This window comes from Amblyomma mixtum, chromosome 3, assembly GCF_055824585.1.
Source record: "Amblyomma mixtum isolate Tamu chromosome 3, ASM5582458v1, whole genome shotgun sequence".
Classification (NCBI taxonomy): Eukaryota; Metazoa; Arthropoda; class Arachnida; order Ixodida; family Ixodidae; genus Amblyomma; species Amblyomma mixtum.
The window spans coordinates 135,694,151-135,717,341 of NC_143014.1; the positions used below are offsets into that span (position 1 = coordinate 135,694,151).

The 23,191-nt window shown below is 43.2% G+C and overlaps 2 protein-coding genes across 2 annotated transcripts in view; one reads left to right on the plus strand and one right to left on the minus strand.

Moving 5' to 3' along the window:
- Positions 1-30: 30 nt before the first annotated feature.
- Positions 31-19,902, minus strand: LOC149352037 (S-formylglutathione hydrolase). The gene is made up of 7 exons (XM_089581273.1): positions 19,162-19,902; positions 18,962-19,060; positions 15,969-16,093; positions 15,371-15,435; positions 10,638-10,857; positions 7,729-7,830; positions 31-351 (listed from the first exon to the last, which is right to left on the minus strand). Exons 1-7 carry the CDS (start codon positions 19,319-19,321, stop codon positions 277-279), a joined length of 846 nt encoding a protein of 281 aa, XP_089437399.1. The 5' UTR covers positions 19,322-19,902; the 3' UTR covers positions 31-276.
- Hr39 (Nuclear hormone receptor FTZ-F1 beta) overlaps positions 19,802-23,191 on the plus strand; it is a 55,117-nt gene continuing 51,727 nt past the window's right edge. The window contains exon 1 of the mRNA XM_089581270.1: positions 19,802-20,410. The gene's annotated coding sequence lies outside the window, so the exon portion shown is untranslated. The remainder of the gene's footprint in view (positions 20,411-23,191) is intronic.

Below are 23,191 nucleotides of genomic sequence, written 5' to 3' on the forward strand. Positions count from 1 at the left end.
TTATGTGCACAAAACAAATTAGTCTTAAGATAGTGGCCATTCCACATTTTATTAAGAAAACCGCAAGACCAAAACAATGTCTTTGAATATTTCCCGTGTGCATATAGATGGGCAGAAGTTTCAGCTTTACAGCTAAAATGCCCTTTAGTTTGGAAAGACTGTTGGACTACCTGTTTGCACCCACTGAGTAACGAGAAGGAATACACATCTAAAAATGAAAACTGAAGCTTTTTATGGCATGCAGTACAGCTAAAGAAAGGACACCTGGCAGTCTCTTCATAAGGCTGTGGCATGGTGCCTGATGTGCTCTTCAATAAATGAAGCAATGAAGAAGTAGCTGTGGTCATAACCCTGCAAGAAAAAGGACCAAAAGCACAGTAAGTTAATCAGCACCATGGAAATTGTATCTGGAAAAGGGGACCACTACAAGTAGGCTCTTCATTATTTCTACTGAAATAAAGCAACAGTTTTACTAGTACAACTGATAGAGGCACCACAAACATTGTGCATGTGGAACTTTTTGGCAGTGAATGCAGAAAATGAAGTGCAAACTACTGATTAGCAGTTTTGCAATGCACAACTGATGTGCTCGAAAGGTAATTAGTTTTCAGCTTCACAACATACTGTTGCCAAAAAAATTTGCATGATGAGTATGGCGTTTCTACCAAAGCTCGATACATGCAACTCCACGCAAACTTTACTTTGAGCAAATTGCGCACAAAACTTACGATAAACAAGCACAACATATACACACCCATCAAAGAGCAGAGTATATGTGCTTAAAATGGAAAGTAGTACTGCATATTTAGGTTTGCACACAAAAAAAAGGCAACCATTTAGTATTTACAAAATGAGTGACTTCCCAGCTGCACACAGCAATACGAAGGTAGCAGAGAAACGTTTGCTAATTACTGCAAACTAGGCTGAGAAGTTTCGTTGATACTCGAGTTCGATTTCAGGAACTGTCTCCAGAGTTTCCCCAACAGTGACAAAGCATCATTCAAATTGCAAACTGCAGGCAGAAGCATAATGGCAAAGGCATTTTTCTACTAAGATCAGTGGTACTACCAGGCCAAAGCCAAACATGATTACTGCTATATGGAATTCCTCAAGTGTGCGCACGACATTTGTTGCTGAGTGTGTATCACGACATCAATCTGTGGCTGGCTGGTGAACATCTGCACTTACAGGATTCTTTGAGGAGTATTGAACAGCACTAGTTTCTTACTGTAACTGAATAAAAAAGGGGAAAGATTGTGTTCTGTTCACAGGCAGCATTCACCATTTACTACAGCCTTAAAGCAGAGACATGGACATGACTACACAGCCATTATATTAATTAAGGCAACATGCAAACTCACTACAACAATGATAAAACAAGGCATACTGTTCCAATGTGTGGGTACCCACAGAAGTGTTGGGAACACGAAAGCGACAAAAAGCTCAATTCACTGAAGTTGCACAAGGTGTATAGCAAGCTATGCTTTTGAAGTTCCCAGGCTCTTCCATGTTTAACCAGACTAAGTTGAAATTGCCTGACATCTGAAGAGGCAGAAAAGTGTAATGGCCGATGATAATGAATAGTCAACATAACCCATTCACAGAAAAAAAACTATTTACTCGAACTGTGAACACTACAATGAAAACAGATTTGCTCTCCCTGTCTAAGTGATCTTATTTTCTTCAGCAGGAAGTCCAACTTATACCTAAGAAACTAATGTTCCTTCCTTTTTTCCAGCTCATTAATAAAAGTGGCTATCCTAAAAGCCACATAGGTGCAGAGTGCACATACTCTTTGACTTGCGGCTTAAATTTCAACTGACACAGTGTCGCAACAAGGGTTATCGCAGCGTAGAGATGGCCAGTAATGGCATTGCGTGTGAATTACCTCCGGTGAACAGAAAGGTGCGTGGTGCACCTACCCGTCTACGGAAGAGGGAAAGAGATAGAGAGGCAGTGGAATAATGAAACTTGACTAATGCTGTTTCCAAGTACGATAATGCAAGCTTGGTTTACGACCTTCATTCTTCAGCTCAATTCATGCACCATAGACCCTTTGCAAAACCCCGCAAGTCTGCTTTCCTGCACAGCAAAAACCCCTTTACCATAGCGATGTGAACAGTCCTTGGAGGAGACGGTCGGTGCAGAGCTCAAGACTTCTATACCATGCTTTATGCTGTGCACACACTGACTGACCAGCAGTACTTTGACACAGCTACCTATCGGCCTTCTTTTGTGACTGCAGCGGGGAGGGTCAAAGCAATGGCTTGGGAGCTTAATCCCCTTAGTGTGACAGCAACAAAGGGCAGAAGCATGCACGAAAGGGAGGGGTGCAGCATTAATCTGACAATACAGTCGAACCTCCTTATAACGAACCTGCCGGTCACACTGATTGTGCTCGTTGTATCCGAGGTTCGTAGCAAGTGGACTTCCAACATTATAGCCAAAAATACAAAGTTGGACAGTGCAGGTCCATTGAGTGCCTCTGCTTATTCAAATTGGGCCCTATTACAGTGCTTTCCAAGCTCTTTCGAAGCAATTCTTGATGCACTCCGCAGTCTATTTTACCCAGGTGACCTTATTCCACTGTGGGGGAGAGAATGATCCGAAATGGGACGTCGGCACCTGGTCAGTCAATTGCTATCAGCATACGCTGGTGACACGCTGGTGATAGGACACCTTTAGCACGTTAATTATGCCGACGTCAAGTGCCTCGTCACGTTCGGTGGCAGAAGAGCATAGTCACCGCAGCCACGGAAGGTAGCACCTGGTGTGCCACACAGTTGTCGAGCATGAGCAGGACCTTTCTATTTTTTTTTCCTCATGTTATGATCAGATTCTCAACAAACCACTTAAAGAACAAGTCCCCTGGCTTCCCCATACCCCCTCTAAACTTATGGGAAGTCACATACTCGTACTCGTATTATATAAAAAGCAAGATTGCGCATCGTCCAAGCCTTTGTGTCATGCCTGCAGCATATACAAGAATGTGTCTTCCAAAGCAGCCTGCTAGTCTTCACGATGAAAAATGGCAGCCTCCAGTCACTGCCATCCATATTGCACAGAAGGATGGTAACGCAAACCTTACTGCACTCTCCACCAGCGCTAGGCGCTGCCTTTCAAGGCATGTGTTTTTGACGGCCACATCAGGAATAATGTTTCAAGACACTCCATACATCCTGTTTTTTTTTTTTTGCTTCTTTTTGGCAGGCACTTCGTTTTGCAGAAAAGGGGAGGAGGGAAGGAGGGGGTGTCACGGAGGCTTGGAGATGCTCGTCGCTCTCCGCTACTGCTAGAAACGAAGGTTTTGGAATGCGGGGCAGAGTTTACAGTGCCTCCTCGTTTGCTGTAACAGAGTTGTGTGGCCACAGCTGTTCACTGTATTTGAAACACAGTGCCACTGCCCTACACAATTTGATGGTAGCACCACCCTTGTTTGTAATAAGTGAGTGTTCCATTATAACGGCGGCCGTTTTAAGTGGGCTCGACTACAGATGTCTCGAGTGCTGCGCCCTATTTCTGCCCCCAAAACTGGTTTTGGCCACAAAGTGAAGGGTTTAGCGCTATGCAGAGAAGCTGACTTCCAGAGTTTTGCAAAAGGTCCATAGTGCAATAAATGCTCTATTTGTAGGTAACTGATCGTCCGCTTGCTGAAAGGCCATTTTATTCAATGTTTTCATGTAACATATTTCTACACACCTAGAATGCTCACATATTTATTTGGGGGGCACTTCTGTTAAGATGACCTTCTCGTAACACGAATAAATTTTCATAGTCCCTTCAAGTTCATCTTAGAGGGTGTCTACTGAATCGTATTTACCACTTTTAAGCAGATAAGAGTAATAAAAATTGGCAGCGAAGAGAATCAAATATACACAGTTTAAAATGAAACGAAAAATGTGTTCATGAAACACAGAAATGAAAAGAAGCCGACTTATTGCACACTGCTTTTTTACTCCCTCACATCATTTACCATATCCTTAACAACTATTAGACATCGCATAATGAGGGGGAGGGGTATAATGCAGCACGGATACAAAAGGAAGAAGTCAAAAGACAATATGGCTTAGTGTTTGCACTACAAGGGACTTCCTGAACGTTGTCATGAAACCCAATGAGCTGCCAAACATGTTCTGCAAGTAGAGATGCTCTTCTTGTTGCAGTTCAGGCAAAGAAAAGGTTATTTCCTGCTAGTGGCTCATGTGGATAGATGACTGCTCACTGGAGGAGTAAGGTCAAACTTGCTGTTGGAGAGGCATGTTGTGGCACATTGGTGCAGAGCATAAGATAAAGACAGATTGGGCTACAGAGCAAACAAGACCTTCAGCAAGACAACCCATTCTACGATTCCTCACAATAGCTTAATTAAGGTACAGCTCCAGCTAAGGAATTGCCCCCTGAACACAGTGTTCTTGATGGGACACAGTCTGTTTAGCAATCGCTTATTGGTTTCTCTGCTGTGCAAAGCCCTGGCAATAATGGGACCATAAATGCTGTTTCATTTCAGTCAGCGCAGTGATTTCACTTTCTTCAGCATACCAACAGCACCCAACTGAGCTCTTGAGAAACCACGCTTACAAATTTTCATGCTGCTTTAATGGGTCATCAGAGTAGTGGTCATGTCATATGGTGTTTCGTGCTTTCACAAAAGCTTCAGTTTGAGAAACTAAGAAATTTTACAAATGACACTCTGTGTGCCTATAAGGGCATCATAAACCACTCTTCAAGCTGCCAGAGATACTACTTTCAGGCTTTCAATAAGGCACCATTTGTTCACACAGATGTGCCTTCTGACAGAAGCACTGCCATGAGACAAGCACAAGATGATTTTCACAAAAAAATAGCAGCTTTTTGTGACCTTGTCAACAAGGCTCAAACCACAGAGCGACTAGCCTGTATGTTTGTTTCAGTTTATGCATGGCTGCAGAGATCGGTGTGGCCCAAAGAGTAAGCTTTCCAGAACAACGACGTTGGTGCCACAGTAGGGCAGTGTGGTGCCTCACATTAGAAAGCCAAAAGGGCACAAATTCTGTACACTGCTGGTTCCGGGTATTTATGTGAAAAATCCTTTTGAATGTAACTATGTTTCTTGACCTCCACTAAACCAAATTAGTGAGGACTGTGGCAACCAGTATAGAACTAGCCAGTATATGCAGAAGGTACGCAGAATCTCACGCCTTATGATATGTATCCAAAGCGAAATGATGTCATGCTAATGTGCACGGATTACATGCTAGGCACTCACTGTATTGTTGCAATTCATAGCAGACCATTGTGTTAATTTCAGCCTGTCGTTTTCTCTGATTTTTCACGGTGCACAAAATTTTCATGACAATCCGAGTTTTTTAGGTCTTCGCGCCCAATTTTTCTTCACACAGCTTCCTTACAGTTAAGTCAAACATTTTGACTGGAAAATGCTGGCTACAGAGAACATGTTAAAGGTGCACTGAAGAGGAATCTGAACTTGTCTTTTTGCCGCGGGAACTCGATCTACACGTTCTGAGCTTTCTTAGAAACTTTGATTTATCGCCCTGTGTGGCCGATTTCCGTAATTAAATCGAATAAACGTCCTGCTCCCACCCTTTTTTTTTTAATTCTCCCATGTATGGTGGGCGGAGTCGACCAACGCGTGGAGCGCCTTTCACCCAGTCCCGTGGCGGCTTGCCGCTCTGCCATCGGCGGAGTAATACGTAGTAGTCCGTAGTAGCAAACAGTCCGCGCGTATTTTTATTTCTGCCGGCTTATTTTGCGGCTATATTATCTGCTAATGAAACTATTTATTCATGGAAACCTAAAAAACAAAATAAAGAGAAAGCAAGACCTCCACGGAGCTGGCTGAAAGGCACTTCACGCGTTGGTCGACTCCGCCCACCGTACGCGGAGAATTAAAAAAATAAAGGCGGGAGCCGGACGTTAATTCGATTTAATTGGGGAAATCGGCCACAGAGGGCAATAAGTCGCAGTTTCTAAGAATGCTAGGAACGTGTAGATCGAGTTCCCGCGGCAAAAGACAAGTTCAGAATCCTCTTCAGTGCACCTTTAACATCGAACTTTGTATGCGAGCTATGTTAGTAATGAGTACACAGCATGCAAATGGTATGTCACGAATTTGCGACACTGGCCAGTAGAGGGTCAATCTAATGTCGCCGCTTAATGCTTTGCCCCACTGCAATTATGCACAGTAGAGAAGCCATTCCGGCATCTGACTTTGCATTTGTTTTCAGGCCAAGTCAGCTGATTGCTGCCGTTTGAGATTCTTTGCCCCAGAGCACTTGTGCACTGTGAAAAAGCCGCCTTGGCAGCTGACACCATTGCATTTCTGTTTGCGTCGCCTGCTCCCCAGCTCAGCCTCCTCGTATGTTAGAGCATCTCCTGTTGGTTACTAAACATACCATATGGCCAGAATTTGACAAAAATATGATCACTGTATTGCCCAGGAATATATTAAAAAGAAGAAAAACAGTGTAACTCTAGGAGACATTTTACTCCTCATGATTTTGAACTAATCAACTAGGAATGTATCAATGAGATTCCACTGCATTTACACAATACATGCTTGCACTGGAGAAATGGGCACAATTATGACAGCTCAAGTCGCTTGGCAGTTAGTACAATCAGCACTAGTCTGCAATGAACTTGCATGTTGCATGGCATCCACATGCAACATACACTGATGTTTGCTAGAAGTGAATATCAGAGCTTTACTCTACCAGCCCCAGCTATGCAAGGGTCCAAGTAGACATGTAATGTAAAGAAAGGCATGCAACCGTTTTTCTCCATTCTGGATTAATGGCCACATGTATACACTTGCGGACTGCTAGAATGCACCGTTTGGACACAAGAAGCTTAGTTTTGCACCTAAAAATAAATTTTAAGTTTCAGACAGAGTTATTAGGGTAAGCAAAGAGGAGTTTGCAAAAGTACTCTTCCGTCTAGCAGACCCCCTCCTGCACTCTTAACTGTGGTTTAGGAAAATCTTCCAAATCACAACACTAGAGTGCTAAAATGGCTTATTTGTGCCATTTTCACATGCTTATTTTTATTTTATATTCAACTAAATCATAATCATTATCTGTAGCTCTAGGTTCTGTTGTTGTGTCATAAGAAGAATGTGTTACTTGTAATACTGTTTCCTAAAAAAAAACAAAAAGAGAAGAGAGATAAGCTGCAATGGCTTAAAGGATCTTTCACATGTAGCGATTTTCACCAAGATGCAATGTGATTTCTGCTACTCTGCAACTGCAAATGACAAGCTAACTGCAGACGCCCTATGCCAGACTTTGGTTGAGTATGTCGCAAAGCTAACGTGACTACCCTTGTGCCAAGTGGTGGAAAACTGTGCAGTGGTGCATCACATGACAGTCACTGAGACACATTTTGCACAGCCAGAATGAACATTCCTCATGCCTGGCCACAGTGACCGTTTGCCTTTTTTGCTAAGTATGTGCCACGGCACAATGGCCACCTCTTTTGCCAAATGAAGTTGGATACTAAGAAAACAGGCCCAGAATAAACAGCATAACAAAATTTTCACAGAAAGCCAGGAGCAGAAGTCTGGCACCTCGGCAAGCAGCAAGTTACACTGAGTGCAGACTGAAACTGTAACATATCCAAGGCATGTGAAAGCACACACTAAAATTTGTACCGCAACATTTTTTCTCTCAACGAATGCATGTGGGACAGCATTAACGTAGACTACCACAACTTGCATGCATGTGCTTTATATACCTCTTGCATTCGTAGTGTGATGCCCGCACCACTCTTCTGTGCTGCCTCCAGAAAATGTTCTGGAAGGAGTTGCTGATCCTTTAGGAAATTATCCTCCTTGCCCTATGGAAGGAGAAGAGGGAAGGGTACATTTACACAATGCTGGCATCCTTCATTAACCACAGCCAGTTTCTGAAGGACTGAGTACTCCCACATTCAATATCAAACTACAAGCACATACTGTGACCTATGTGCATGAAAACAGTTCAGCTGTCAGAAATTTCACTCACAGATGTACTCAGTGGTTCATGTTCATAAATCAGTCAATTACCAACAGATGCAGAGCAAGATAATGCCACAGCACTACAGTATGCAGCGAACACGAGTTTCACCAACTTCACAAAAATATTGCTACATTTTTCAGGATTATAATTGAGCACTCGTGTGCCTCAATTCTTGAAAGTAAAAAAGAACTGAAGTTACCGTTTCTACCTAAATTTAAAACTATTGAGAAGTGTGACTCATATAGTACCTTTAACTAAATTTTTGATGATAAAATAAAAAAAATAGGCCAAATATTGAACATATGAAGGGATTTCTTGCCTTAAGAATGCAAGTATTGGTAACATGTGCCTGACATTGTGGTCACCAAAGAGTGTTTAATTTGCATGTATGTGCTGGATATAACCGTGAGTTAGTACATTCTGCACTGCTGGATGAGACTACTACAGGAATGCATGTGCCTTTCAACTTCTCATAACCCGCTTTTCCTTACAACACTAAAAGTGCCCAAGCAAAGAGAGGCAGAAGGTTTCCACGGCAGTTACAATGCCTTTCCTCTCCTCATAGCTTCCTCCTTCCCGCTACACTAAGTGTGACTGAGCTTAAGTGTCCAAATGCTACCATGCATTTCTTCTCATGACCTCCTCAAGTTAGTACACCTTTCTCACCCATGCAAGACCATGCGTTTAGCTAATTATACTACAAAAATACAAAAAGGAAGGAAAAAATGTTGCCAGTTATGGCAACTGCTATGTAATATCTTAAGCACCCGGCCTACAGCCGGTGGAAATAAAGGGACAGAGAGAGGATAGCGAGGAGACTGAAACTCTTCTGCTCCTATTGAAGTTCCAACAACTGCCTGCCACCAGTAAAGACAAAGATGTGTCAATAACCAGAAGTACTGTCAGCCTATGCTCCTTTTAGCTGCAGACTAAAACATGACGTATTCAGACACTTTTTCAAAACGAGTCAAGTTTGCAAATGAAAAAAAAAAAAAAAAGAAGCTGCAGTTGAAAAGAACAAACATATTCCGTCCTCTACTATCACGCATGCTTCTGGTAGAGAACACACTGAACCACTATAACAGTTTGTATTTTAAATAGTCCAAAGGATCAGTTTTTTGCCACTTGCAGATTATGCTGCCAACAGGAACTGACTTTGTGAATTTTTTCAAGGGCTAGCATAAGGGGTAGTTCAAAGGCTAGTTCAAAGGTTAGCTGCAGTGCAGAACTGCTAAGCTATGCACAATATTTCCAAATTTATGAAAGGTATACACAGTGACACTCATTTGCTTGACAGCAAGGTAACTGGTTTGCAGGCGAGATATTAGCATAGGATTGCTTGTCATCTCGCATTTTAAACAGGTTTGGCAGCCTCAAGTTGACGCTTGTGCTACAACAATTACCTTAGGCAAGTTGCATGAACCAATGAGATCGCAGTGAAGATGAAAGGGGTCGATCTCCACAGATGATAAAACCTGTCACCATATTGTGACCCTGACCACCCTCCCTTGTGGCTTTGATGCGGTGGCTGACTGGGACATGCATGCCTTCACTCTGCAGATAACCCACCAAGGATGCAAATACTGGAAGGAAAGCAACCATGACAGGGGACGGAGGAGAGCAAAGTAGCGTTGGCAAGTTGTCTGCCGACACCCTCCCAGCCTAGGAAGAATGTGGGGGGTTCCAGAAAGCCTGCTACCTTGGCGTCAGCTGATGCCCTGGCAACAGCTGCATGCCTTTGCTGAGAACCCAATGACAAAGCCTAGAGGCATGGAGTCTGCTCCAACTGCCCAGAGGGGTGGTTTAATGAGAAGAAGCATGGGAGAACTGTTGACTGAAAAAAAAAAACATTCACCAACTCACCAAAATTTTCATCCTAAATTAACGTAAGATCTAATGGCTGCACTCCACAGCATTTCTTGATTAGAGCATGAAAAGGCATAAAGGCCTGGGCAACACTTCCTTTGTTTAGAGCAACTGTCTTCTGAGGCCCATACTTAAAAACCATTTACAACTCCATGAAATAAATATCAACAAACAACTAACACAACTAACAGCCTCCCTTCAAAGTCCTTGTTCTTGTTTCTGTGGGACGATCAGTCTACGGTTCAGAGCCACAACAGGCCCTTTTCACATACAGTGGTGAAGTGTCAACAGCAAAGTGCAACCTCATGCATACCATTTCCTGCAAAATGCTGCCGCCAACACGCAAGAACGAGTCATAAAACTGCTACTACACACTTGCTGCATCAACTGCAATATCCTGCAGGCTGATTTGCCAAGTTGTTGGCAAACCTCAAAGCATGTTTGCCGCTTAAGCTGCAACATGATGCACTTCACTGATGGCTCTTGACGACCTTGTACAATATGGTCCATGTGCTCGTGCTAATTAGAATTCTGAAAACCAATTACCCCACCTCACTAACAGGCAAGTGCACTACCTATACCTTGACTATGCTTGAAAAAATTGTGCACAGCAACTCAGTACTGTGGCCAGCCCTTGAACTTTTGACAGCAGTGGTGCAAAGAACTCTAAGAAGCCAAAACTGAGCACATCTGCAGTTTCTTCGGAAAGCAAGCTCCTTGTTAGGGCCATTATATAAACGTTTCCTCAATAAGCCATCAGTGGCAAAAATGATATCCTACCTGGTCAATGAGGAACCACAGAGGAGGTCCTTTGTACTTCTGCACAAGGCAAGTGGCATCATATTCCTCCCACGTTTTGTGGTCCTCGCCCAGGTAGTTAGAAAATGCCTTCTTGCCCCAAGGGCAGTCAATAGGGTTGCATATAGGTGCAAATGCAGACACACTCTTGTACATGCCAGGGTTCTTCAGTGCACAGATAAGAGCTCCATGACCACCCATACTGCAAAAGCAAATTAGCAAAATCAATGTAGTGTTGCTAGAACATCACCCCAGCTGACTGTAATATCAATTACTCTTCCCAGTGAATGTGCTCACAAGGAAAGTTGTAGAACATTATAAAGATTTAGGTTAGCATTACAAAGATACAGGCTGCACTTTTACTTACTACACTCCAGTTTCATAACAGGGCCTCCTTTCCACAGAAAATGTTTGTCGTCAAGAACAAAACTACTGGTACTCGTATCAGAATGCATGGTGCAAAGTGCAGATATTAAATAGAGTGAAAACGCAAGAGACCTAGTGCTTAAGTGTCAAAATGCACATTACAAAATTAATGCCCATCAAGCATACCCCAATTAGAAAAAGAGCATAAGTATAACGGTATTCTCAGCATTTAGCAGCAAGTTCTCGAGGACTACACAGCTTTTAAACTGTTCTGGTTTGGGTCATGACAGTAGCTGCCAGAAAGCCAGTCACAACCTATTCAACTAAGATCTTGTATCTAGTCTGGTATAATTGAAGCGCTAACATGGCTTAGTGCCAAAATTTTGGAACTGACTGCAAATATTATTCGAATGATGTGGCCCTATGCTTTCAGCACAACAAATAAAGCTGCTGCTGAAATGGACCATTTCTAACTAAACTTGAATCTGCCACTTCACAAGGGCCTGTCTGCTGTAAAGTTGCTTTTTTCCACTATTCACTTACTGCTTCTGCCAAATCAACACACCTACTTCATTATATTTCTTCATTCTTACAAAGCACATAACATTCTTACATTTAAATTTCTTGAATACAAGCCTGACCAACTACGCCTTCCTTTTCCCTGACCAATTAGTTAGCTGCTAATCTATCAGCCCAGCTCTATCCATCTCTCACAGTGACCCTTCTGTCCCTCAAAAATTGTTTAAGGATAATTGTTATTTTAAGCTAAATTACTGACAACACATACATAAGCATTGGTGAGAAGTAGTACATCTCGCTCTCAACGCAAAGTTGTGCAGTTTGATTCCTAACCCACTCTATACCACTCCACTTGGTTTGGTTTGGTTTATTGGGGTTTAACGTCCCAAAGCAACTCGGGCTATGAGGGACACCGTAGTGAAGGGCTCCGGAAATTTCGACCACCTGGGGTTCTTTAACGTGCACTGACACCGCACAGTACACAGGCCTCTAGAATTTCGCCCTCATTGAAATTCGGCCGCCACAGCCAGGATCAAACCCGCGTCTTTCGGGTTGGCAGCCGAGCGCCGTAACCGCTGAGCCACCGCGGTGGGTACCACTCCACGTGGGAGTGCCCAAACCTACCCCCAGTAACCACCTATACCCCACCCCACTACCTCCTCATGGGAAGCTGCCCTGTCCAGCTCTAGCCTGTGCAATCAGCAACGGCTGATCACACAAGCCTACACAATAGCAGAAGCTATCGGAGTCCTAGACTGAAGACTCCACCCACGAGGAACGGTCTCCCATTCACTTCCATACCTACAGCGCGATAAACGGTTTGTCTTTATATGTTTCTTCTCATCTTGTCCCGTTTATCGCACTGTAGATATGGAACATCATCACCAACGTGTCCACAACTTACCTTGTCTCCCACTCATCCTTTATAAAGATAAGTTTTTCACCACTACCACCACTCACACACAATAAATGAAGGGATCGCTTTTGGTTTGGTTTATGGAGTTTAACATCCCAAAGCGACTCAGGCTATGAGAGATGCCGTAGTGAAAGGCTCCGGAAATTTCGACCACCTGGGGTTCTTTAACGTGCACTGCTATCGCACAGTACACGGGCGTCTAGAATTTCGCCTCCATCCTCCATCAAAATTCGACCGCCACGGCCAGGATCGAACCCGCGTCTTTCGGGTCAGCAGCCGAGCACCATAACCACTGAGCCACCGTGGCGGCCTGAAGAGATCGCTTTCGGATAATTACGTATCAATGTTAACTACACAGAGCATTAACTGTTACTAATAGCAATGTGCTGAATGAAATGCCACTACTGTGGCTGAGGTACGAGGATGCAGGATCATACCCCAGCTGTGGTGGTGGCATTTCAACGGCAACAAAATGCAAAACGCCTGTGTGCTATGCGAAGTCTGTGCACATTAAAGAACACCAGGCAGTCTACTTTAATTTGGAGCCCTCCAGTAAAGTGTGTTTTATCCCTTCCAGGCGCTTTATACACAACTGTGTACACAACAAACTCGCGGTTTTTTCTGAGAGAGTGGTGCACCTAGCAGCGATTTCATTGTTTCAGTCGAATTGAGTACCCCTCTAGTCATAAATAAATTGATTTTTTGAGCCATGTAGCAATCACAGTAAATAATATTTCACATATCAGTGAGCTAGGTAGCGCTTTGTCCATCATTTTTGTGCAGACAGATTTTGCCTCGAGTGAAATAATGGATTGTTTTTGCTCAATTTCGAGTGTAATGTGTGCCTTTGAAACACAAAGCTATTCCACAATCCCTAGGGTGCTTACCTGACACATGAGAACATTTCATGTTGCTATTTCTAACAAATCTTACACTTTGTAAGAAATTCTGCACATCGTTGTAAAAACTTATCCGCTGCTCTTTCGCACTTGAAAACTAACAATTTCCCTTTCTTGAGACCTGGATATACTACTTAGGTAAAACAATAATTGATTTCAATCAAAACAAAAAATTGCGCCTGAAACGGATATCCCGCCATGTGGCACCTTTGGCGCTTGGCGACGACGATGAAGTGTATGCGCATGCTCCTGTGTTCTGTGTGCTCGCACAGCAATTTAAGGCAACAGGCAGCAGCCCCATGTTCTCTAAATAAACCCATGTCGGACCCTCCTTGGCTGATACAACACAGTGCTTCTCATAGCCATGCACGAGCTTTGGCACATTAAAAACTGTATACCATACCATCCCAAGTGATGGTTTATGAGGGTTTAACGTCTCAAAGCGACTCAGGCTATGAGGGACGCCGCAGTGAGTGGCTCCAGAAATTTCGACCACCTGAGGTTCTTTAACGCGCATTGACATCGCACAGTACACAAGCCTCTAGAATTTCGCCTCCATCGAAATTCAACCGCCGCGGCCGGGATTGAACTTGCATCTTTTGGGTCAGCAGCCGAGTACCATAACCACTGAGCCACCGCGGCGGCTATCCCAAGTGGCCTCTAATAGCCTGACCTTTATTGGTGAAATGGAACGCTTGGGGTCCGAAGTGCCCAATCTCATAATGGCTAGATTATTTTTAATATTTAATAACTGCTTTAAATAAGAATTTTGCATCAGTTATTTTATTTGTACTGACGCTGGAAACAATGATTGGTGAACACAATGGCGATCACATGCCACCAAAGTAACAAGCCGGAAGGAAGTTTGGTCCCAGCCAAAAGGATGCAACCTTTTACTGAATAATTTGATTAAAACTTAAAGGGGTATAGACACCTAATTTTTGTGGCACGTTTTCTTCTCTACAATGATGCGGAAGACATTACTATGCATGAATCATCATGTAAGTGGTATTCACCTGCGACTACTACATATTATATAATCGAACTTTTCTGTCACACTGTTTTGGTTTCGGTTGCAACAGCCAAACGATGACTGTGACGTCAAAGTGCGGTTATATGTCATGCAAAGCATGAAAAAAACTCCGATATAACCGCTGCTTGATCGTTTTAATTCACTACAGTGCTGAAGCCAGCCTTCCTCAAGAGCCGTAATGACAACGAATGTAGAAAGTAGAAACAGTGATTATATTGCAGTTTTTTCTTGCCTCACGTGACCTATAACCACACTTTGGCGTCATAGTCATTGTTTGGCTGTTGAAACCAAAACCGCACGAAAGAAATTCGATAATAGATTATTTAGTGATTGTAGGAGAATACCACTAATAATGCCTTATGCATCATTACAAAGAAGAAAACACGCACCCAGAAGTTAGGTGTCTATACTCCTTTAAAAACATACAAGGCGCTCGTGGGCACCAGAGGCAGCCACGGGTACCGTCTGCAATTTGACCAGCTGGCCTCGATCACAATAAACAAAACTCATACCTTGCATAACAGTATTTTTACATTGACGTCATGGACGGTGCTTCAAGTCATGTTGAAAGCACAGGATGTATAAGTAGCTTTATTAAAGGCAGTTTTCTTGAGAAAAAATACTCTAAATGCACATTAAACACATAAATTAAACATATGGGAACATGCGGAAGGACTCCAAACTCCCTTTCATAAAGCAGAGACTCCTCATGAAATCGCCTTTAGAGTCCGTTTAAGCCATACAAATGGAGCACAGTTTCATAAAGACTTTTAAAGCCTTGCACAATTGAAAAAGCAAAGATGAAAAATTTCACACAGCTAGCGATCGACCAAAAGCTCCTTACACGACCAGTGCACGAAAGTAACTTGCAAAGATGAGTACCAAAGTATGTTGAAAGTACAAGCAACAAAATCATAATCCTCCCAAGGAGAGGAAACAAGGACATAATCGAGCTAAATGGCAACTTGTAAGCGCAGCATACCTGTGTCCAAATATGCCTTGCCTGGTGGTGTCCACAGGGAAGTTTTTCTTGACTATGGCTGGCAACTAATTTTTACAGCATGAAAAAAATTCAACAAACAAAGGAGAAGGGACAGTTAGCATTAAATCTGCCACACTGCTAAATACTAACGTCTAATGACCAGAACCAAGAAGCTGAGAGTGCTGTGCCTACTTCTGCTATGCCCACTGAAATGTTTTGGGTAAACTATTTCACATTCAAACTTCACTACTCAGTACAAGCACTTAACATGGGGCCAGTGATTAAATCTTGAAAGTGGAGTTTTCAGAAGAAATGGTATTCACTAACCTATTTAGACTGTTGGTTAGCTTACATTTAAACTTCACAGGCACTTGTGGAAAGACCTTCCTCCACAAGAATATTTTGTTATGATGTGCAAAAGCCTGTGCCATGCTTTCAACTTGTTTTTGTTTCCACTTGCTTAGACAATCATTTCAACAAAAACATTGGCACTGCGAAAGTATGAGAAAACTCGGGCTTAGTCAAAAGTAAAGGATTACAGAAATGATGACAGCCAAGTCAGAAAGAAAAGTGTAGAAAAAAATGAAAAGAGCAGCACCTCTTTTGTAACATACGAGTACATCTTGTAGTTCTCCTTCCATTTTCCTTGAGTAGCATCCACATAAAAGCCAGCACCGGTACCAAGATCATAACTGTCATCTTCTCCCTCAATGTTGCATCCACCTGGGGACAATTACTCTTTGAAAAAGCACTCAACTGCAAGCACAACAAGCTTTGAATGAGTGCAGGCATTTAAATAAATACAACTTTTTTACAGCACAATGGAAGCATGGAATAAATCCAATAAGCTTGCACAAATGGATATAACACATACATCAATAAAGGAGGCCACTTTTACGTCGCTGTTTAAATTCAGAAATTTACTGAAACACACTGCTAATCAACAGTGCAATAGGCAATCTCAGCATTACATGAGGACACTGCCACAAACACAAAATGGTTAAAAAACCCCACAAACCCCTCGGAAGCTCCATGCTAATGCTTCAGCCAATTCCTCTCCTTGGCAAGACATGGGTTCGATCCCGGCTGCAGTGGTCGAATTTTGATGGAGGCGAAATTCTAGAGGCCCGTGTACTGTGCGATGTCAGTACACATTACCCCCTGCAGCTAGTTTTCTGGCAAAAAGAAAGCTCTATCACCAAAGTTCAAATACTTGCATACAAAAGCTGATGCTATATTACTAAAGGGAAAAACACTGTATGATTAGTTTCGGCCACTTATTGTCAACAAGACACAAGAAGAGGATCTTAAGTTTTGTAGCCTGTTATTACCTTAACAAGATGGACTATATCTCTAAGCAACAGGAACACACAAAACATGGCTTTCCTACCATGATGAATGCATACTGAATGCAGTATAATCTCTTTACCACATCTTTTCATAGCCCTTTGAACAAAACTTGGCTTCAAGGTGTAGGGTTAAAAAGAACCTTTGTCTACGAGCCTCTGAATGTACCAACCAAACCTGTTTCTAAACTCCTAGCCAGATGATCGTATTTGGCCTGCAGTGCTCAGAAGATCAGTCCATGGGTTGCTGCTGACACCTGACATGGTGGCACCTAGCCTTTCCTCCCTCACAACTGAAAGCGCTGCTCCAGTTGTAACACCCTGAGCTTGCAACATTGGGCCTTCTACTGATTACCTGTTCCATTTCCTCCATGCTAATGCATTTATGGCCAAGTGTCCACCTTTGCTTGCTCATGCACCTGTCAATAACCACGGTAGCAGAGTTGTTTATTCCCATGGTTGATGCCTGGTTGTGTGTCAGTTGGTGTGAACTGGAGATAAATATGCACTACACCATAGAGGTAAAAACATAACATTACTAGTGGAAAGTGGTGGAAAGTGGATGGTATGCAGTGAAGGAGTTGGCAGTGCAAAAAGTGCAAAAAGGCTGCAGTCAAAGACAACTACACAGGCATTAATTAGGACTTGAAAGTGATTTGTGTAATTGCTCCCACAGTGAACCTTTGCTGCTTTGCTGGATCATTTTTTGTTTCTTTTTTTACAGGGGTTTAACGTCCCAAAGTGACTCAGGCTATGAGGGACGCCGTAGTGAAGGGCTCAGATCGCCTCCATCGAAATTCGACGCCGCGGCCGAGATCGAAACCGCGTCTTTCAAGTAAGCAGCAGAGCGCCATAACCACTGAGCCGCCACGGCAGCTTGATGGATCAATGCCCACAGTAATATACCTTTATTACATAATTTTAGGCAATACTTGTGAGCATGCAATATTGCTTGCGCAAAGCAAACAGCAAAATGGCAACCAGTATCGGGCCTGTGGTTTTAATTATTACATGTTTTTCTTGCATGATAAATGCACAGTCTCTAACACATGTGAATGCCAATGTTTATGCAGCTTCCCCAGCTAATGTAGTTGCCTTTCTAGTTTTCTCAACTGCTCTCAGCAAGTTTTGACCAAAGGAACTACAGTTAAATTATAAGCTACAAGTAAATAGATGACATATGCACAGAAGGAAGTTTGGTACTAAGGAATCTGGAAAATCTAAACTAGAAGCTATTCGCTTGTCCTTAAGTCTCTTTTACAGCCGAAAGTGCTCCCACTAGTAAACATTTTGCAGCATGAAATAGGTCAGATCCAATGATGAAGCCAATTCATTAAGTTCACAAGTTCACAACAAGTTCACAACAAGTTTTGTACACTAGCTTGAAAGCACATCGAAAAGTTCCAACTGCCTCAGTATCTTCAGTTAGATATTTTTGTTTTAGTATTCGTATCCTTTCTTTGTAGCCCTCAATTTTGTGGCATGCCTACAATATGACCCTCTGGACAAAAGATTTGTAGGCCTCTGTTTCAGCTGAATAAGCACCAATAGCTGATCTGTGCTTGAACATTCAATCACTAGCAACATATGCGCATAAGTTTTGAAAGTACTGAGGAAAAAGATTGCCGAGAGGTAGACTACTTTCAAGATTCAGTGCCAGCAAAATACCACATCTCTAAATACATATTAAGGAAGACAACAGTCATCGAAACAAAGGGAAGCATAAGGAATGTTGCACATGCACCAAAAGGGGATGTAATTTTTTATTATTTGTCTGCAGCAACATGTTAGGTATAAATTTAGTCAATACCAAATACTTCAATAATGTCTGCAAAACGTGCTTTTAAGCTGTTGCCGTTCACAATTCTGATACAAAGATCACATAATGCAACAATCTAGTTGTGAAAATGTTTAATCACCCGATACAAACAGGGGCATGCAATGATGTATAACATGCACATGTCCATTCATCGCATACATGACGTGTACCTATGAAGAACAGTATGGTTGAACAAGAAACATAAGGAACCAAAAAATTGTTTTTCACTTCTGCTATGCTGTGTTTTATAGTGCCCTGAGCAAATTTTCCACAAACACAAATACATTGTAGTAATAATCACGGCCACTGATTTGGTCGTGACCGCCACAGCTGGGTTGGCCGAATAAATGGCAACACGAGAAAAACTTACATAACGAGTTCCTGTCGTAACTTTACGCACAAGTCAAGATCGTAATAAAAACTTACGAGGACTTGTGTCGGGGCAAACTATAGCGACAGACATCTCACTGGCGCACCTCTGCGCTCCAGCTTTCTGGATAAAATTCTGTTCCGTGCATGTCAGTCCTGCAATTGAAACGAAACAAGGTTAGCACACGTCCTAATAGCATAGGCGCAGTCTACGCTAGCAGTGACTGCTACAAATGCAGAGGCGACCAAATATTTACCAGAAAGCCAATAAAGGAGAGGCACTGCAGTAACTTCGGACTTGGGCGGTAGGTAGATAGCAAACTTCATCGAGCATTTCAGCGTTTCGCTAAAGTGGCTGTACACTTTCTGAAATCCGTTGAAACACTTGTTGCTGGATACCAGCGTGAGCACCTCCATCTCTGAAGTTCAAAGCCGCACTCAGCTCTTTCCCTCCGGCTCCACCAAATGCTGCGAACGGAACGGAAACAGCCCAGCTACAGCCCAGCACAGCCCAGCGTGAGCTCAAGTAGCGCCTGGCCCCACAAAGCCTGTTCAGTTCTGATAAAAGCCGGAATTCGGCTGCTTGGTCTATACCACGTGGTCTGTATGTAAACTCCTTGCAGCATAGATTGCAAGTAGTACGTATACTATGATTGACAACCTTTGTAGTGGCGTAACAAAGGCTGCCCTCTCTTCAAATCGATATGACAGCGTTTGACAATATTCTTGTACTTACAGTAAATAAAATATATATTTGTATAGCACAAATTAGCTCAGTATTTTTTTTTTTAACTTTTGCTAAAAGTTGTGCTCAGCAAAATTTCGATCATCTGACACTGTTTATGACCGCAGTTACGAAAAGTTATCGATTGCTTCACTGTAACAGCGGTTCAAGTTCTTGAGGTGTGAGATTTGCTCTTGCTTTACTCCTTGCAGCGCGTATTTTGCTCTTCGCCAGAAGGCCGAGACCGAGAGGAAGAGATCCCCACGATCGCCACCTTACGCGCGCGCCACCGCGCGTACCTTGCGCTCAGTTGGCGCACAGCGCAGCTTCAGAACCGCAAGCAAAGCCGAGGCGGCTGCATCGGCCGAGAGCAGCACAGTGGCCAAAGAGGTGGCTGGCCAAAAGCGCGTCGCGACACCTATGAACTGTATGACTAAGCTGGAACGGTGTGTTGCCTTGAGCGAGGGTGCATAACGCCGTGATCCTGTGGTAGTAGTGTGTTGCAATTTGGCGTTACACAAATTTATCACTACCGGAGTGTGCTACGATGCCGTCGTGGGCTCTGTATGAAGCGCGGCTCTAATAGACGGGGCATACCGATGCATTTGCTAGATCGGTTTCATCAAGCGTCCTGTGAGCTCGTGAATGTGGAGTTTTCGGTTTCGGAGAGTCAGCCAGCCGACATTCGCGTTAGGCCTAGTTGGCTGCTATGCAGACTGACAGAAGCAAGGAGTTACTGCTTCGCCGAGGGAGCCGCCGGACGCGAATCGTAATGGAAAAAGGTGAGTGCCTTTGTTTAGTTTTACCGCCGTCTCGACAGTGTGTTTTGGCGGGGCTAGTCTTCACAGCGAGCGATCGATATTGTTTGGGTCGTCCGCCGGAGCGCAAGGGTACTGACCCTGCCGAGCGAGTTTTTTGACGCAGGCTTTGCGTTTGCAGCTTTATAAAAAAACTCCACGTGCTTATTAAGTTCATTCGACTGTCCAGAGCGACCCGAAATACTGATTGTGAGCAACACCGAGCATGATCGGTGGTGATCGCAACACGATTGAGGTTGAAAATCTGGACGCTCCTCAGGTATTCTGCTTTCAATCGGTGGTGAAATGAGCACCCGTTGTTAGGATCACGCGTCGGTTATACGAACTCGTTATGATTCAGAACACAGAAGAGAAAAATTGCATCGGCGCTTTGCAGTGCCGCCCGATCGTCTTGCCGGCCTAATTCTCTTTCTTTTTTATTGTTTTACAAATGAGAACGCCAGCGTAAGCTGCACGACAACTTGGGAAAGTGCCTTGAGCAATGTCTCGTCGGCTGCCGGTGCAGATGCTTGGCATTCTTGAGGGGGCCCTTTTTATGACAGTATTGATATCACGGATCCTAGCTGCTAGTTGACGCTTCCGGCACCCCCTTCCCTCCTTTTTCTCGTGCTGCCTATTGTTCACGCCCCGACACTGTGCCGTGCAGGCTGCTCTTGGAGAAAAATCATCTGACCCGATTTGATAACGAAGCACGACGTCTTTCGCTGGCAGTGGCTTTGTTCTCCGCGGCTGTGTGGCTAGCGTAAAAACGATTTTAATGTGTAACTGGCACCGCTAGGCAACGCGCCGCGGTAGCACATTCGTTTCTTCGTCCACGGGTTATTCGATGGGAATCGGTTTGCTTTCACGTCGATCGGTGCTGTGACGCCACGCCAGGAGTGATCGAGTCGTGCTCCACAGTTGTTGCAGAAACTCAAAAACGGGTGCACATATACGCGGTTGTTAAAACCTGGAACAGTTTTCGCACCTATGCAGTGCCTGTGTAATGCAGGTGGGCCTGGTGGCCGCAAGTTAGACGTTAATAACGTCTGGCGTGCATTGACTAAATTACTCTTCGTGCTGCCGGAATATTGTAGCGTTAGCTGTTCATGCTGTGCTGATCAAAATTTTGCGGCTAGTGATGTAATCGAAAGTTTCGTTACATGTCGTTAGCGTGAATTAATGTGTTTATTCAACCTGTGCCTTGTATAGTATGGCTGGAAACTAGTAGCTCGTGCTTCGCACGCACTTAACTAACCGGGTACCAGACCCCGTTTCAGACCTTTTCCTGCAAGTGGCGTATTGTGCTGTGCACTACATGCATTCCTGCGGTTTTGTAGTCTACTCAGGAACCAGACTTGCTTTAGTTCATCTCGACGTGTCAAAAATGGTTCTCCAAACATTCTGTAGCAGCTTTACATTTTGCTCCATGCTGTTTTCAGCATTGTTCTCACGTGTCACTTATGTTTGTGTAAAATTACAAATGTATTGGTTCTGCACCAGTGCTAGGCCTTCTTATTACTTTATTTTTGATCTAGAAATACAGGTGATAACGGTAGCACTGCAAGATCATCCATGTCGCGAATCAAACGGTTAAGGCCTTGCATTCAAAAATGTTGGGGAGCTTACTGTATGCAAGTATTTTTGGTTTTGTATAATATGACCTCATGCGGGATTAAAAAGAATTTGTTAGAAAGTCTTCCACTTTGAATGCCATGCGTATTTAATAAGCTGAAATACCATTGCATTAAGTGCATTAATTAAGCAAGTTTAGGTCTTGTATTTTGTTTTTGTCTTAAATGCTCTTGCAGCCATTCGTCAAAGTATTAATTTATTGTGTAGCACTTATGAACAACCTATGCTGATTCTTAAATTGGTACACTGAATAAGATAACGGTATGAATTTGTTGCTAAATTTTTTTCCTTAATTATGGTGTAACCTCAGATTGTATATCATTTTATATCTCAATTGCACTTAGTTTGTTTCTTTGTCCTCACATAGTGAATGAGCACTGCAAAGCTTAAATATTGTCAGGCCCTCTGGCAAGTGGCACGCCGAGGAGATTTTTAAAGAAAGCGTTCTGTGTTATAAATGGAAACAATCTTTTTTAAGGTCAGGATTGTTCAGGTTGTCATTTATGAAATATTAAAATGTTAGCAGCGGTCACAGGAACGTGCTAACTTCATGGCAGGCCAGGATTCCTAAAAACGTTGGTAGGAAAACATTGATGCTTATTGCCTAATCACTGCCATACTGTACTACTTACTAAGCTTAGTAATACAGAAAAATTGGACAGTTACCTGATATCAGTTCAAGAGCTTTTTAATGACATATTAATTAGGGAAACTGCTTGATATTAATTGTGGTAGTGGCAAACCTAGGTGGTGCTCTTGTGATAGCAAGCCAGCAAGATTAGCCCAGTCCATCGGGTAGATCCATGCCTGGTATTTGCTAGTATTTTGGTTTGTTTCTTCATGGCTGTAGGACATCTCAGGCTGACAACAATTCACAGACATAGTTACAGTGTGTTACATTACAGTGGTTGTCATTTTTGGGCCTTGTGAGTCATCGCAGTTATTGTAAATCTTACTGGCTGTAGTGCACGTGTAGTAAAACATTTCCTTAAACTCTTGTACACAGTTACTAATGTGTAACATCAGAACTTGCATGGACTGCCCGGAATCAGTCAATAACTAGAGTCGTCTACGCACAGAATTTTCGTGAAGGTGAGCGGGATAGCGGATTTGAGAGGCTGCGCCATCTGG